The sequence below is a fragment of the Loxodonta africana genome, chromosome 25 (assembly GCF_030014295.1).
Source record: "Loxodonta africana isolate mLoxAfr1 chromosome 25, mLoxAfr1.hap2, whole genome shotgun sequence".
NCBI lineage: Eukaryota > Metazoa > Chordata > Mammalia > Proboscidea > Elephantidae > Loxodonta > Loxodonta africana.
In genome coordinates, this window is record NC_087366.1 from 55,536,682 (window position 1) to 55,553,882 (window position 17,201).

The 17,201-nt window shown below is 48.1% G+C and overlaps 1 protein-coding gene across 1 annotated transcript; it reads right to left on the minus strand.

Moving 5' to 3' along the window:
- Positions 1-1,473: 1,473 nt before the first annotated feature.
- Positions 1,474-15,613, minus strand: C25H1orf115 (chromosome 25 C1orf115 homolog). The gene is made up of 2 exons (XM_003419882.2): positions 15,250-15,613; positions 1,474-4,114 (listed from the first exon to the last, which is right to left on the minus strand). Exons 1-2 carry the CDS (start codon positions 15,541-15,543, stop codon positions 3,995-3,997), a joined length of 414 nt encoding a protein of 137 aa, XP_003419930.2. The 5' UTR covers positions 15,544-15,613; the 3' UTR covers positions 1,474-3,994.
- Positions 15,614-17,201: the final 1,588 nt, after the last annotated feature.

Below are 17,201 nucleotides of genomic sequence, written 5' to 3' on the forward strand. Positions count from 1 at the left end.
TGGGACTTGAGCTAGCAGCTTACTCACTGATCTTGGGATTCGTCAGCCCCCACAGCCCATAAGCCAGCAGCCTGCCGTCTGACCTGCCGATCTTGGGTTCCTCAGCTTCTGCTGAGTTGGGAAAAGCCTCCAGCCTGATGCCTGACCCATGGACTTAGGACTTGTCAGCCTCTACTACTGCATAAGCCATTTCCTTGAGATAAATCTCTCTCTCTCGATACATATAGCGGGAGAAAGATGTGGCAGTCTGCTTGCATAAAGATTACAGCCTTGGAAACCCTATGGGGCAGTTCTACTCTGTCCCGTAGGGTCGCTATGAGTCGGAATCAACTCAACAGCAATGGGTTTGGTTGGTTTATATATACACATACCCTTCACTGAACCCACCCTAAGACAGACATCATGGGTACAACCCATGACAGCAGCTGCCTAAACCTCAAACTGCAAGGACAGTGATCCAGTCCCACAACCACACCCTACTGAGGACTGCTGGAGGGTGCAGGAGGAGGGAGAGCTGAAGTTGGGAGGTCCAAGTTCAAGTCCTGCTGCCGGGTGCTGCATGGTCACAGACACAGTTGGGTCTTTTATGACAAGGCGCAGGTGCCGGGCAGAGGGACCGCACGGGTGACTCCATGGCAGCTGGAGACTTAGAGGCTGCTGGATTCTGCTTCACTCTAAGGCTAACAGCAGGTTGGGAGGCATCAGCCCCAATGCCTGTCCCCATCACCAGGACCTATGACATCACTTCTGAGAGTCAGTGAGTAGACATTTACACATGCCCAGCCTGGACCTGGCAACTTGCAGGCCCGATTCCCTCCCCTTGCCCAGTGCTTCTCTGCTTGGGTCAGACCCCAGGCGCTCACCTTGGAGCCTGAGGGCAGGCGCTATCTGCAGCAGGCACCTGGGAAGCCAGCATTTCTCAGCCTCATCCAAAGAAAGAGCAGCTGCATCAGAATCGTCTTGGATGTGTGTAGAAAATGCAGCTTGGCCGCAAGGCATACATCTAAATCCAAATCAGAGGTTCTGGAAATCTTCATTTATAACAAACACCTGATCTGAGGCTCCTGCCATCCAAGCCTGCTCTGCCAAGTTCCTAGAGAACTGCCCCTCTATTAACACCCAAGATGCAGTTACCAAGCTAGTTGGGGCTTCCCTCTGGCCTCAGGGAGCAGTGTTGGGCTCCCCTGTTGTTCCCCAGGGAGATGGCTCTGGCCTGCGAATACCTACTGGGTGACGTTCTCAGCCTTGGATGGAGCCTCCAGGAGTCTCCCTGAGGTAAGGTTAGAAAGTGAGGGGGGAGAAACCTTCACACATGGACACATCAAACAAATTGGGGGTTTTATTTACAGAATAAGGGCAAGAAAAAGAAACACAAAAGCTTCAAGGTCGATCATGTGAAGGGAGAGCACTCAGGCTCAACCCTCAGTAGGTATCAGCCCTGATGTTAAACAAATACTAATAAGAAAGAGAAAGAAAAGATGGTCTGCAACTCAGCGCCTGGAGTTGAAAGCCATGAGCTCAGAGAACTGAGGGAAAGGCATGGTGCCCTGTCACTGGGGAAGGACTCAAGCTCAGCGACAGCCTAGAGCCGTTAATCTTCTGTACTCGTGAACCTGACTCCCAGGACACTCCCTAGGAAGTTTGGACTTTTGGAATTTCTGGATTAATTTTTAACTGGAATTTAAGAATTTGGGGGCCAATTGTGCTTGGCTCTGCAGTTTCTCCAGCTGGAGGGGAGTCTTTGTTGGACAGACTCCCCGGCAAGGAAAACCCTCCCAGCTCTCATCCCTTCTTGGTCATACTTCCATTTCCCCAGGAAGACTTGGTGAGCTTCTTTGGTGCTCTTCTGCTCCACTGGTTCACAGGTGTCCAAACACAGCACAGGTGAGTCCCTGGGTGGTGCAAATGGCTAAAGCACTCAGGTGCTACCTATAAGGCTGGAGGTTCACGTTCACCCAGAGGCATCTTGGAAGAAAGTCCCGGCAACCTGCTTCTGAAAAATCAGCCATTGAAAACGCTACAGTGCACAGCTCTACTCTGATACGCATGGGGTCACCACGTGAGTTGGCGTCAACTCCACGGCAGCTGGTTTAACTGGTTCATTTCCTGCGACCAGCAGGCTTCCCATGGCCTGGCTGTCCTTCTCACGGACTATGCTGTGCTTTTTCTTCCACTTACATCTCTTCTTTTCCCCAACTCCTGGTGTTGGCAGGTTAGCTATAATTACCTTATATGTGTGAAAATGTGCCATTATCAACTTTCATCATTTGGGCTAAAACAAGACAATTTGTTTTCTCTTTTCCTCACAAATATTAATGCTGCAGGAGTTGGGTCCAAGTTCATCTTCAACAGGAGTCTCCAGAAAGTGAAGCTGAGCCTAGCTGCGGCAGGTTTCTCCCCCACCCATTCCTTTTTCTGTCTGTCTGTCGTCACACTTCTCCACCTCCCAAGACACCAGACCTGTAACACATGAGACTTAAGGCCCCCCTTGCACGCCCTGGGAAACCTCCTGGGACAATAGGTAGGTGTTGCCACCTAACCTGCAGATTGGTCAGCAACCACCACTTTGGATTTTTGGTTATTCTGGAAACAAAGTCACAACAGCTAGCCAATGGTGGGGATTTACAGAGGGTCCTGGTAAGGACTCCTCATTCCTTCATCTTTCTGTCCAATGGTCAACGGCAGTCCACAGATCATCCTCCGTGGGTGTCAGACCCAGGGCCCACTCCCGTCCTGTGACTCCAGGTGAGATGTGGTCAAACTGGGCAGTGTAGAAGAGGAAAGGAGGTTACAAAGACAGTCAACGGGAGCCCATGGGCCTCAGAGGCCTTCTGAAAACCAGCCATGACACCTCTGGCCACCCGGCCACCTCTGGGCCCTGTCTAGAGCCAAAGGCCCAGGCCACCTAAGAATTGCCACGGCTGATAATCAAGACCTGGTTCCTGTACTTTACTTCTCTATCCAACGTCCTTCTTAGCTTAGGTCTACTTCCTTATCACCTGTCTCCCACTTCCTGGTTCCTTCTGTAACTCACACACTTTCATTTGCAGGCATTGTGTCTTGCTCTCTCTATCTCATCCCCTTTGCCCCAACACAAACTACCCCAAGTCGGTGTGGCCTACGGGAGGCATTGAGCATCCGTCAGGAGTGGATTGACATTGCCAAGCAGGCAGAGTCAGGAGGCCATGGCCTCTGCCAGTGCAGAAGTCTGTCCAGCCTCAAACACATGAGCTGGGCTGGGCACAACAGCCTTCAGGAGCAGGCCCTCCGACAACTGGGACCAGCCCCCCAGCAGGCATATGAACGCGCTGTCACTCCTGCCCTCGATGCTGGCTGCACTGCATGTCAGAGACGGGTGAAAATGACATGCCTTCATCTACTTGAAACAGTCATGACTGTTTTCAAAGCATCATAGCCTTCACTGGGATTTTTGTCTTCCTTCCTTCTTCTCAAGCCTGTCACTAAGCTCCTGGTGGCACAGGGGTGGGGTTCAGGGGAGGAGATGAGGGAAAATGACTTCAGAAACAAACTGCTTCTTTGCTGTCCTCAGACAATGGCAGCCAAGGACTGTGTGTTCCCTGTCACCCACAACCTGTGTCCAGAATAGACCAAGTCCCCCTTTTCCCTCATAATCACCACTCCACGGGCCCACCCACAGGGTTGTCATTTGTCTAACATTTTCCTCCACCCCACTTCTTCCATCCTCACGGGAAGGGCCAGGCTTTAGCAGACTAATGCCAATCTCAACGCTAACCATGGCCTGACCCTCGGTGGACTGGCCATCTGGTCCACCTGGGTCCGAGAGACGTGAAAAGCTCAGCAGACGGGGCAGGGATGACTTTGTCTCAACACTCATCCAATTCAACTAAGAAAAGCTTGTTTTTTTTCCTCCCAAGTATTTTGTGGGTTCAAGTCTAAAATGTTCTTAGATTCGCCGGGTTCCTAGAGCAGAGCCTTCCATTCATTCTTGTGGCACCTGCCCCAGCAGCTCCCACTAGCGGACAAGGGACACCACGCTGGTGGCTACTCCAAACGGGGAGGAGTAGGCCGCGGCAAATCCCTGCAGGCCGATGACCAGGTAGCGGCATCCTTTGGTGATGACCTTCCCGACATTCTATTTTTAAGGGGAGAAGAGAAAAAGCAAAGGTTAGTTGGGCAACTTTTTAATTCCTCATTTACGATGACCATATACATAGAGTCAGGATGCCTCATTCTCCAAGGGGGAACGAGCAAACTACCGTGTTTCCACATCTCTGGTGCCCATGGCCACTCTTAGCAAAAGGACATGCAGGTAGAGGATGGGGTGGGAGCTCTCAGAACACACATCATCACCTTGCAAAGTGCTGTCAAGCACAGCATATTTCCAGATTGTTATGGAGCGAACTGTGTCCCCCCCCGCCAAAATGTGTGTCAACTTGGCTAGGCCACGATTCCCAGTAATGCGCGGTTGTCCATCATTTTGTGATCTGATGTGATTATCCTGTTGTTGTTGTTAGGTGCCGTCAACTCGGTTCTGACTCATAGTGACCCTGTGCACAACAGAATGAAACACTGCCCAGTCCTGTGCCATCCTCACAATTGTTGTTATGCTTGAGCCCTTTGTTGCAGCCACTGTGTCAATCCACCTCATTGAGGGTCTTCCTCTTTTCTGCTGACCCAGTCCTCTGCCAAGCATGATGTCCTTCTCCAGGGACTGATCCCTCATGACAACACGTCCGAAGTATGTAAGACGCAGTCTCGCCATCCTTGCCTCTAAGGAGCATTCTGGTTGTACTTCTTCCAAGACAGATGTGTTCGTTCTTTTGGCAGTCCGTGGTATATTCAATATTCTTCGCCAACAGCACAACTCAAAGGCGTCAACTCTTCTTCTGTCTTCCTTATTCATTGTCCAGCTTTCACATGCATATGATGCGATTGAAAATACCATGGCTTGGGTCAGGCGCACCTTAGTCTTCAGGGTGACATCTTTGCTCTTCAACACTTTGAAGAGGTCCTTTGCAGCAGATTTATCCAATGCAATGCGTCTTTTGATTTCTTGACTGCTGCTTCCATGGCTGTTGATTGTGGATCCAAGTAAAATGAAATCCTTGACAACTTCAATCTTTTCTCCGTTTATCATGATGTTGCTCATTGGTCCAGTTGTGAGGATTTTTGTTTTCTTTGTGTTGAGGTGCAATCCATACTGAAGGCTGTAGTCTTTGATCTTCATCAGTAAGTGCTTCAAGTTGTCTTCACTTTCAGCAAGCAAGGTTGTGTCAGCTGCATAATGCGGGTTGTTAATGAATCTTCCTCCAATCCTGATGCCCTGTCCTTCATATAGTCTAGCTTCTCCGATTATTTGCTCAGTATACAGATTAAATAGGTATGGTGAAAGAATACAACCCTGACACACACCTTTCCTGACTTTAAACCAGTCAGTATCCCCTTGTTCTGTCTAAACAACTGCCTCTTGATCTATGTACAGGTTCCTCACGAGCACAATTAAGTGTTCTGGAATTCCCATTCTTCACAATGTTATCCATACTTTGTTATGATCCACACAGTCGAATGCCTTTGCATAGTCAATAAAACATAGGTAAACATTCTTCTGGTATTCTCTGCTTTCAGCCAGGATCCATCTGACATCAGCAATGACATCCCTGGTTCCACGTCCTCTTCTGAAACCAGCCTGAATTTCTGGCAGTTGCCTGTTGATATACTGCTGCAGCCGCTTTTGAATGATCTTCAGCAAAATTTTGCTTGTGTGTGATATTAATGATACTGTTCTATAATTTCCACATTCGGTTGGATCATCTTTCTTGGGAATAGGCATAAATATGGATCTCTTCCAGTCAGTTGGCCAGGAAGCTGTCTTCCAAATTTCTTGGTATAGACGAGTGAGCACCTCCAGCAATGCATCTGTTTGTTGAAACATCTCAATTGATATTCCACCAATTCCTGGAGCCTTGTTTTTCCCCAATGCCTTCAGAGCAGCTTGGACTTCTTCCTTCAGTACCATCGATTCCTGGTCATATGCCAGCTCTTGAAATGGTTGAATATCGACTAATTCTTTTTGGTATAATGACTCTGTGTATTCCTTCCATCTTCTTTTGATGCTTCCTGCGTCGTCTAATATTTTCCCCAGGGAATCCTTCACTATTGCAATTCGAGGTTTGAATTTTTTCTTCAGTTCTTTCAGCTTGAGAAATGCCGAGTGTGTTCTTCCCTTTTGGTTTTCCATCTCCAGCTCTTTGCACATGTCATTATAATACTTTATTTTGTCTTCTCAAGCCACTCTTTGAAATCTGTTCAGTTCTTTTACTTCATCAATTCTTCCTTTTGCTTTAGCTGCTCGACGCTCAAGAGCAAGTTTCAGAGTCTCCTCTGACATCCACCTCGGTCTTTTCTTTCTTTCTTGTCTTTTCAGTGACCTTTTGCTTTCTTCATGGATGATGTCCTTGATGTCATTCCACAGCTCGTCTGGTCTTCGGTTACTAGTGTTCAATGCGTCAAATCTATTCTTCAGATGGTCTCTAAATTCAGGTGGGATATACAATATCCTACGTATTGTAAATTCTAACCTTTAAGTTGTTAATGGCACTGGGATGTTTTGAGTATGATGTTAATGAGGCAGGATAAGAGGCAGTTATGTTAATGAGGCAGTACTCAATCTATAAGATGAGGTTGTATCTTGAGTCAATCTCTTTTGAGATATAAAGGAGAGAAGCCAGCAGAGAGAGAGAGAAAAAAAGACCTCATTACCACCAAGCAAGAAGAGCCAGGAACGGATCGCATTCTTCGGACCTGGAGTCCTTGCACTGAGAAGCTCCTAGTCCAGGGGAAGATTGATGACAAAGACCTTCCCCAGAACTGACAGAGACAGAAAACTTTCCCCTGGAGCTGGTACCCTGAATTCAGACTCCTAACCGCCTAGACTGTGAGAGAATAAAATTTCTGTTAAAGCCATCCACTTGTGGTATTTCTGTCACAGCAGCACTAGAAAACTAAGACACAGATCCTTCAGAGAACCTCTCAGAACCAGTGGTGAAGCTGCTAGTTCTAAAACCAAAGCCGTCTTTCTTTTTATAAAAGCACAATCCTCTTCCCTGTTCCAGCTAAAAGTTATTGGATCACCTGGAGGCTGGGCCAAGGTTTCCTTCAATCTCTTCTCTGAAAGGCCGGCTTGCTACATATATCCCTGACTGACCCACACACTTGTCCCTTTTAAGTTCCCCTTTGTTCTCTAATTGCTGCATCTGTAGAAGTCTTGTGTCTCCAATACAGTTACAGACTCCTTACTGGTAAGGACAGGGCCGTGCTTTCTTGGTCTCCACTCTTCCTCTTTCTCTACCAGGCCTGCTGCTGGACAGGGGGCATACAAGGGGTTCAAAATCATCTCCAACAGGAATGAAGACCACCCCCATTGACTAACATGTATTGTGCTATTACCTCCTGGTCTTGCTTTCCCCACCCCAACTGATGTCATCACGCTCAACGATGTCATGCCCATGTAGATGACCTGGACTTTGCCTCACACGCCTAGTCTCAGCTCTTTGACCTTTCCAACTCCAATAACCAAATGGATCAGCTTCCCTCAAAATTCATGAACACAATCACAAACCTTACTTTGACTTCTAACAATACCTGGCAAACCTACCCTCTGTCTCTAGTAGGCTCACTTTCCCTTTCTCCCAGGTGACTTTTTATTCTCTGTAAGCCTTCTCACTCTCAACACACACGCTCACACTCACAACCACCTTGTCTCAGCTCTTTGACCTTCCCAACTCCAATAACTAGGTGGACCAGTTTCTCTCAACATTCCTGAACACAATCACAAACCTCATAGCCTCCATGCCTTTGTTTTTCACTGAATAATTCAGCGGTCCTCAGAGAACTCATTCATCTTCCCATAACAAAGCCCACAAATCTGCCTGCCCCTGCCCCTGACTTCTCCCACCTTGCCTTGTGTTCCAATAGAGAAAATGGTTTTCTCCCCCAGTGTCATTCCTTTCACACTTGCTGTCATACCCTCTCTGACCTTGGCTTTGACTTTCTCCTCTCCAGAGGCGGGAAAGAGAGGATCCTACCACCACCAAGGAAGAACAGCCAGGAGTAGAGAATGCATCCTTTGGACCCAGGATCCCTGCCCTGAGAAGCTCCTGGAACATTGGTAGAGAAGCAGTGGTGGAGAAATGATGGCAGGAGTTGGCACGGCGGGCTTCCTGGCCCATGGAGCAAGAAAGCTGAGTGCCTTTGGTTAGGAGCCTTGCTGGCAGAGTAGGGTGCCTCGGGGAACTGATAGGCAGAGCTAAAAGAGCTTTGTAACACTTGCCTGAGCAGGGCAGAGGCCAAAGGGCCAGGGAAAGGAGTGCACGTGGCACTCTGGGAAGATGCTGAGTGTTCCTGAGCCTGAATTGTAACCTGTTACTTCCCTAATAAACCCCAAAATCATGAGTATTGTCTGTGAGTTCATTGCAGCCATTGCAATGAATTATGCAACCCAGTACAGAGGTAGAGAGTGCCATGGGTGGGACGGCTGGTGTCGGAATTGCTGAAGGTGGTGGAGAGAAGAGGCATGTCTGACCTCCGCCTCATGGGAATCAGCCTTGGGCTATTGATCGTGATTCTCCTTCCCCCTTGTGAAGTTAGAGGAGGTCAGACACCGTCCCTATGCCATTTTTACAAACTCAGACTCAAATATTCAACTCCCTACTTGAGATCCCCACGTTTTGAGATGCCTCGGGGTTCCTTGGGCAAGCATTCTCCTTTGACTGGCTACCAGTGCATTCCTGGTGGCCTTTGGCTGTCAGGTTTCAACAAGAAGAAAACACAGGGAGTTACATTTATCCAAGGTTGTATAGCTGGAAAGAGGCAGAGCTGAAGTTCAAGCTCAGCGTCTCAGAACCCATGCCCTTGACCACATATTGTACTTCCCTTCTGTATTGAAGGCAGTACGCAAACTCGTCATTAATTGCTCATGGCCTGGGCTTGAATTCTAGCTCCATCGCTTACTTAGCTTTCCTTGACCTCAGTTTCCTCACCTATAAAATGGGAATATTTAGCAATCACCTCATTGGCTTATTAAAAGGATTAAATGATTTTATGCAACGAAAGTACTTACGATGGCACCTGGCACAAAGTATAGGTAGTGGTATAAATGCCAAAAACTGTCAGGTATTACTAACATAAAATAATATTTACTTCTCCTTATTACATAGTAATTTAGGTTTATTGTGGTAATATATCCAAGATACTTCACAACCTGTTCAGGAAAGTTTCTTAAGAGTATAATTTCTTATAATTTCTGGTTTACTTAAGCTTTCTGTAGTTTAAATTACAGAGTCCCTCATGGAAATAGAATGGGGGAGAGGAGTTTGTTTTGCTCATTTCTGTGTCACCAATGGAGTCCCTTGGTGGAACAAATGGTTAAGTGCTTGAGTGTTAACCAAAAGGCGTGAGGTTCAAGTCTACCCAGAAGCACCTCGGAAGGAAGGTCTAGTGATCTACTTCCGAAAAATCAGCCACTGAAAACCATACAGAGCACAGTTCCCCTCTGATACACATGGAGATGCCATGCGTTGGAATTAACTCTACAGCGAGTGGTTCAGCTGGTATCCCCAGCACCTAGAAAGAGCCTGAAGCTTCTTTGGAACCTCTCAGGCTAAATGTGGAGCTCTGGGAGAAGCAGATAACATTGCCGTCTTCTCTAGACTCTGCTTCTCCAGGCATTGACCCAACCGCTACTGGGTGAGCCATCAGGGAATATGCATACGTGTGCGCACACATACGCACATGTGTGTTTGTATGGGTGCATGTGTGCACGCGTGTGGGTTGATGTTGCTGCTAAGAGATGCATTTCTATAAATCTGTGACAGGAATCATTGTGAGAACTTATATTTTTGAAACAACAACAAAAAACTGTTTTCTGGGAGCAAGAGAGATCCTTTATAAACGATGCCTCCACAATCACGGATTGCCTGCACTCAACATGGCTTTTTTGGTACTTGTACACGCATTTTCCTCAACCTGTTATTTTTTTCAAAAACCACGTGTCATTTTATCTTTGCAATTTAGAAAAAAAAGCTACTAAAATAGCTCATTAACTAGAACAGTGTCAAACACAGATTTGAGGAACGCGATACAAAGGAATGTAAAAAACTATCAAGGACGGTTACACAGGCATTCGAGGGAGATTTTGGATTCTTTGATCTGAGTAGAGCTTTCAACCCATACGATCTCTCAGGGGGCAATGGGGTATAGTGACATGGCTCGTCTGGTAGACCGAACAGTGGCTCCCCAAGATGTCCACATCCTAATCCCCAGAACCTACGACTATGTTACCTTATACGAAAACGGAAAATTTGCAGATGTGATTAATTTAAGGATCTTGAGAAGGCGATGGTAGCCTGAATTATCCAGGTGGGTCCAATCTAATCAAAAGAGTCTCTATAAGAGGGATGTGGAAGGAGTCGGTTGCCCAGACTGTTAGGGTGCTCAACTACCAGCCTACAGGTTGGCCGTTCCAGTCCAAGAGGGGCTTGGAAGACAGGCCTGGTGACCTACTTCTGAGGTCACAGCCTTGAAAACCCTGTGGAGCAGTTCTACTCTGACACATATGGGGTCGCCATGAGTCAGAATCCACTCGACAGCAACTAACAACAACCGTAACAAGGAGGAGCCAGAGTCAGGTAGAAGGTGATATGACAGAGGGACACAGAGAGAGAGATTTGAAGACACTATGCTGCTGGCTGTAAAGATGGAGGAAGAGGGGCACGAGATAGGGATGCAGGTGGCCTCTGGGAACTGCAAAGTGCAAGAAATTGCTTCTCCTCTGGGGTCTCCATACGGAACCAACCCTTCCAACCTTGAGTTTAACCTAATGAAATGGATTTTAGACTTCTGGCTTCCAGAATTCTCCAAGAATAAGTCCTTCTTCCCCCCAGCTCTCACTGTGGCTCTCAGGTATCTGGGAAAGGGGACTGCTTATTTAAGCTAAGTTTGGGGGATCACTTTTTCCTCCCTCACGCCAACTGCTTCTGCCTTGGCAGGTCCAGATGAGGTTCCCCAAGGGCTAGCTCTGCTGCTCTCTATCTGGGTGGTCTTTTTTAAATTTTAAATATTTTATTGTATTTTTGGTGAAAATATGCAGAGTAAAACACACTCCTATTCAACAATTTCTACACATAGCGTTCAGTGACATTGGTTACATTCTTCACATTGTGTCGACATTCTTATTAGTATTTCTGTTCTAGCTGTTTCCCTTCCATTAACTTATTCTCAATGTCCCCCAACTTTTCATCTCTGCTTTAAAGTAACTGTTGTCCATTTGGTCTCATACAGATAATTTTTTTTAAAGTGTAGTACTCAAAAGATCTCTTTAAAGTGTTAAAGATGTCACTCTAAGGACTAAGGTGTGCCTGACCCGAGCCATGGTGTTTTCAGTCGCCTCATATGCAGGTGAAAGCTGGACAATGAATAAGGAAGACCGAAGAAGAATTGATGCCTTTGAATTATGGTGTTGGCAAAACCTGGTGAATATACCATGGACTGCCAAAAGAACAAACAAATCTGTCTCAGAAGAAGTACAACTGGAACGCTCCTTAGAGGCAAGGATGGCAAGACTTTGTCTCACATACTTTGGGTTGTTAGGAAGGATCAGTCCCCTGGAGGAGGACATCACGCTTGGTAAAGTAGAGGGTCAGTGAAACAGAGGAAGACCCTCAACGAGATGGACTGACACAGAAGCTGTAACGATGAGCTCAAACACAGCAACGACTGTGAGGATGGAGCAGGACTGGGCAGCGTTTCGTTTTGTCGTACATAAGGTCGCTAGGAGACTCCATGGCACCTAACAACAACAGCACTCAAGGGCGACATTCTTTACTTTTTGAGCTAACCTGCTATTTAGTTAAAAGGTGACTTCAGGAAATAGTTTTGCTTCAAGGTTTAAGGAGTATCTCATGGCAACAGTGTCAGAGATTCCTCCAGTCTCAATGGGTCCAGTAAGTCTGGATTCTTTAAGAATATGAAGTTCTGTTTCACAGTTTTCACCTTTTCTATCAGGATCCATCTATCGTGTCCCACTTGATAATGTTTAGTAGTGGAAGCCGGGTACCATCTAGTTCTTCTGGTCTCAAGGTAGAGGAGGTAATGGTCCACAAAAGCAGTTAGTCCTGTAGTCCGGTTCCTTCTCTGGTTCTTGGATTTCCTTCTTGATCCTAGCTGGGTGGCCTTGAATAAATGGCTTAACTTCCATAAACTCATTTCTTTTGCAGTAAAACGGGGATAATAACAGGTTTCCAAAGTTGTTGAGGGGATTCAGAGAAATTGCATATAAGGTACTTGGAACCCTGAAAGAGCACAACTAATGAACGTTTCCTTCCCCTTCCCTGTTCCCAGGGAATGGCACTTTAACAACAATAAATGCACCATACAAGTGAATGTTAATGTCATTACTTAAAAATCAGCTGGGGACACTGACTAGCAAGAGTCCCAGGCACACAGCTCAGAGCTGCCTCGCCCTTCCAGAGGACTGGGCCAGTTCAGCACTGGGGGTTCCTGGTTGGGGCCATCGGGTGCAAGGGGCAGTGTGAGCCCATCCTTCCCCTAAGGGCTTCTTCCGCTTGTTTACATTTCACAAAGGCCAAATACCTTTCTTTAAACAGGATCAGGAAGGGGCTTGGGTGAAGGATTTGAAAAGCTACCAGATGAAAAGGAAATTTAATCACTCTTCCTCAAAGGAAAAGCCATTCCTTAACAATGTGCAGTTGTTTGCAGTTCACTCCATATTCCACTGGGCTCAAGTATGATTCGGTTTTACCCGTTGACTAACCATGTAACCAGTTGCCATCCACTCGATTCCAACTCATGGCAGCCTCACGCGTGTCAGAGTAGAACTGTGCTTCATAGGGTTTTCAAAGGCTGTTTTTTTTTTAGAAGTAGATCACCTGGCCTTTCTTCCAAAGCCCCTCTGGGTACACCTGAACCGCCAACCTTTCAGTAAACAGTCGAGTTCATTAATCATTTGCACCACCCAGGGACTCACCTCCCCACATTTCTAGCCCAGCCTTGGCTCTTCTTGTGGGTTTTCAGCAAAGAAGGGTCAGATATTCCTCCCTCCATGATGGAGCTTGGTTACCCTCTCATCCACCTCCGAGGAAGTGGATGCTAAAGCCACCCTTTCAAAGGGCAGGAAAGGCACGTCTAACCCTAGCGGGACTGTGTCCTTTCACATGCCCTCCTGGGTCTATAGAGACTAGAGTCTCTTGCTTGCACACACACACACTTCTGCTTGTGCTGTTCCTCTGCTTCAGATGCTACCCCTTCTCCATCCCTTAACTCATCCTTCAGCACCCAGTTTTCACGTCACTGTTGATGTGAAACTCTCCTTGAGCAGTTCAGTGCCCTGTGGCTCCATGCTGGGGCCCCACCATGTCAGCGTGGCCACATCTGTCTTTCTCCCTCGGAGGCTGGGGACTCCTCTAGGGCAGGAATGCATTGTATTCATTTTTGTATTTCTAGTGCTCCCTAGGTGGTACAAATTGTTTGCGCTCCACTGCTAACCTAAAGGTTGGCAGTTTGAACCCACCCAGTGATACCTCGGGAAAAAGGACTGGTGATCTGCTTCTGTAAAGATTAAAACAAATAGACAAAAAACCAAACCCACTGCCACTGAGTCAATTCCAACTCATAGACAGTGACTCTATGGGACAGAGTAGAACTGCCCTATAGGGTTTCCAAGGAACAGCCGGTGGATTTGAACTGCTGACCTTTTGGTTAGCAGCCAAGTTCTTAACCTCTGTGCCACCAGGGCTCCCTGTAAAGATTACAGCCAAGAAAACCCTATCGAGTTCTACTCCTTAACTCAGGACGTCACCATAAGTCAGAATCGACTTGCCAGCAGCCAATAAGCACCATGCCTGGCACATAGCGAGCACCCAAAAAACTTCTCCAGTGCCAGCCCCTGAGCCAAGATTTCCATGTTATCAGTTCACCAGTCAAGAGGCAAACGATGGCTTCTTTGTGGTCAGCTGGGACCTGGAAGAGAAGTGATTAGTCCTAACACAACCATAAGCTTGGGAATCCCAACTCCATAGCTTTTATTATGTTTCCCCAGGCTGTTGGTTTATGACTAAAGCTGCTGACATACCTTTAAAGAGGATGATAAAACTAAGCTTCCAGTTCGGGGACTGGCTGGCTTCAGGCATGGTAAGAGGCCCCTGGAGGACACAGATGGCTGGACAATAAATTAGGTGGGGCCCATGGCCCTTGGCCAGGACACTACGAGTTTTGTGATTTCTCTTTTGGGTGACCCTGCCCAGCCACCGGGAGCAAAGGTGGCTGCTTGAAGTGTTTCTAGAGAGAGGCACCTGGGAGTGTGTTGTGATCTCTGATGAGAAAACTGCCATTTTATCCTATTATCTCTCCCCGCTCCAAGGCAAATGACAGTGTTTCCAGGCCCCAGAGGACACAGACAGCTGGCTGGGAGGAATGTAGACTGCACAAACGCGTGCTTATGCATTTGTTGAGCTCTCAGGTCCTGAAAATGATCTTGAAAATATTTAGGGAAATATCTCAAACAATCCTCAGCCAGTGCAATGTCCTGGAAAGGATGCTGGCAAGAAACAGAGAAGGTGGGTTGCAACCCCTACTTTCAAATGGGGTCATCTAACCGTGCTAAAGCCTCGGTTCAATAGGGACACTGATTCCCGTCCCGCCTACTCTGTAGGATAATGGGAAGGCACACTTATAGGAGCCCTGGGGGTGCAGTGGTTAAGCACTCGGCTGCTAAACGAAAGTTAGGCGGTTCCAACCCATCAGCTCACTCTTGGAGAGAAAGATGCGGCAGTCTGCTTCCGGAAAGATTTACAGCCTGGGAAACCCTATGGGGCAGTTCTACTCTGTCGCTATAGGGTCGCTATGAGTCGGAATCGACTCGATGGCAGTGGGTTTGGCTTTGGTTTTTAAGACACTTTTGGGATAAGGACCACCTCGGTAAGCACACCTGGAAAGTGTCACTAACCTGCCAACAGCGGAGCGGGAGGTAGAGTGGGAGCCCGCAAAACCCCTGATTTAGTTTATATCTTTACGGCAACTTGCTTCTTGCCTCACTTGCCAGTTCCCAGACTGAAGAGTTTGAGGAGCCCTGGAAACGAACGCCGCCAGGGTGCGGGGGCTTGCTGGGGGCGCGGCGCAGAGCAGCCCCGCAGAGGGAGATGGTCGGGCCCACGCCCCCGCCAGCGGGCCCCCCGGACGCCCCCGGAGCCCTACCTGGCCGTACTTCTTCAGCTTCTGCCGGTACCTCCGCTTGGGCTTGTCGGCGGGCGCCGGCTCGGCCAGCGGCTCGTGGCGCTCGGGGAGCAGGGCCAGGTGCACCCTCCGCGCGCCCCGCGCCCCGGGGCCGCCCGCGCCGCTCGCCGCCGCCTCCGCGTCCTCGTCCCCGCACTCCAGGTGCTCCAGGATGGCGGCCGTGTCCTCGTCGCCCCCCGGCCGCCCTCGCCCCCGGCGCCCGCGGCGCTGGAGGCTGCTGGCCGCCGTGCTCCGGAGCCGGGCGCCCACCGCCATGGTGCCGCGGCGCCTCGGGCCGAGTCCGCGCGGGCGACTCCGACCTCTGCTCCCCGCCGCCTCCCGCGCCCGCCGCCGCCCCAGCCCGGACGGGGCGGGGGCCCTGGAGGTGGCAGCGCCTCCTGGCGGGGCGTCCCCGATTGCGGCGGCCCCGCCCGGGACCGGCCTCCAGGCAGCGCGCCCGGCCCGCCCGCAGCCGCCTGTTGGCCCGAGAGGTGAAGGGTACACTGGAAGCTCGGTGGACAAGGAACACCCAAAACCCGCTCCACCGGACCTGCCACGAAGTAAACACAAGTTAACGAGGCTCCACCTGCATGCATTCGGATGGGCAGGGGCGATAATAATAATAAAGATTGCGCTCAGGGCTGGCGAGGGTATGAGACGGCCATGACCACACAGTATTCCAGGGAGTGCAAACCGGCGGCAAGCTCTTGGGAAGGCAAATGAAAACACCCATCAAGAATCCTAAAAAACAGCACCTATCTTAAGGAAAGGAGCCCTGATGGTGCAGTGGTTAAAAGCTTGGCTGCTAACCACAAGGTCAGCGATTCGAATCCACCAGCTGCTCCTTGGAAACCCTCTGGGGCAGTTCTACTCTGTCTTGTAGAGTCTCTAGGGTCGCTATAGGGCACGGCAACAGCATCTTTAAGGAAAGGGGTCCCTGCGTGGTGCAAATGGTTAGCACTCTCAGCTGCTCACCCAAAGGCTGGAGTCCACTCAGAGGCCACTCCAAAGAAAGGACTGGCGATCTACTTCTGAAAAATCAGCCACTGAAAACCCTGTGGAGCACAGCTCTACTCGGACAGACACGGGGTTGCCAGGAGTCAGGATCGACTGGACAGCAGCCGGTACTGGTATCGGTACCTTAAGCACATATTCAGAAAAGTAGTGTGTCCACAGTGTTGTTGCAGTCAGCTCTTCACAGTGAAAAAAGTGGAGCAACCAGCGGGATGGACAAGCTGAATTCTGGTGCCTGCGTGTGACAGCCTGAGACGCAATCATTAAAATCATGGTTTTCAAGACTATCACTGTAATAGGGATTCGTCCTCAGGGCACTGGGACTCTCACCCTGGTTTGGAATGCCTTATTTTCTTATGCGGGGAAATGTCTTTCAGTTCTGGGAAAATTAGAATTAAGCATAAAATAATATTGTTATAAATTTTATTAATATTTTAGGATTATTAAAATTCATAAGTTTAATAAAAATTTGGATATATTGTTGATACAGTGTTTGTGATAATTTTAGCATACTAGAATATAAAAAAATGAGTTTTATGATTCCAGCTTAAAATTTATAATCGAGTAACTGATTCAGACTTATGAATTTATATTGAAAAGAATACAAGAATAAGTTTAATTTACTAGACTTATAAGAAATATACTTTTACTACATACTTGAATTACTGGGGAAAGAAAATCAACTATATTAAGTTTGTTAAAGTCACTTAAAATCTTTAAGGTAATTAAATTAAGTGGTAAAAGCCCCCTTAGAGCAGCTGTTAAATTTTATTACGTTTGTAAATAGAATAAAACACTTCATTGTTGCTGTTAGGTGCTGTCAAGTCAGTTACGACTCATAGAGGCCCTATGTACAACAGAATGAAACACTGCCCGGTCCTGTGCTGTCCTCACAGTCGTTGCTGTTTGAGCCCATTGTT

What these genes read in the sequence shown, in the direction of transcription:
- C25H1orf115 (XM_003419882.2), bottom strand. Translation starts at nt 15,543, where the DNA reads ATGGCGGTGGGCGCCCGGCTCCGGAGCACGGCGGCCAGCAGCCTCCAG. An exon ending in AGCTGAAGAAGTACGGCCAG is followed by an intron (nt 4,115 to 15,249) that starts GTAGGGCTCCGG and finishes CCTTAAAAATAG; the next exon opens with AATGTCGGGAAGGTCATCAC.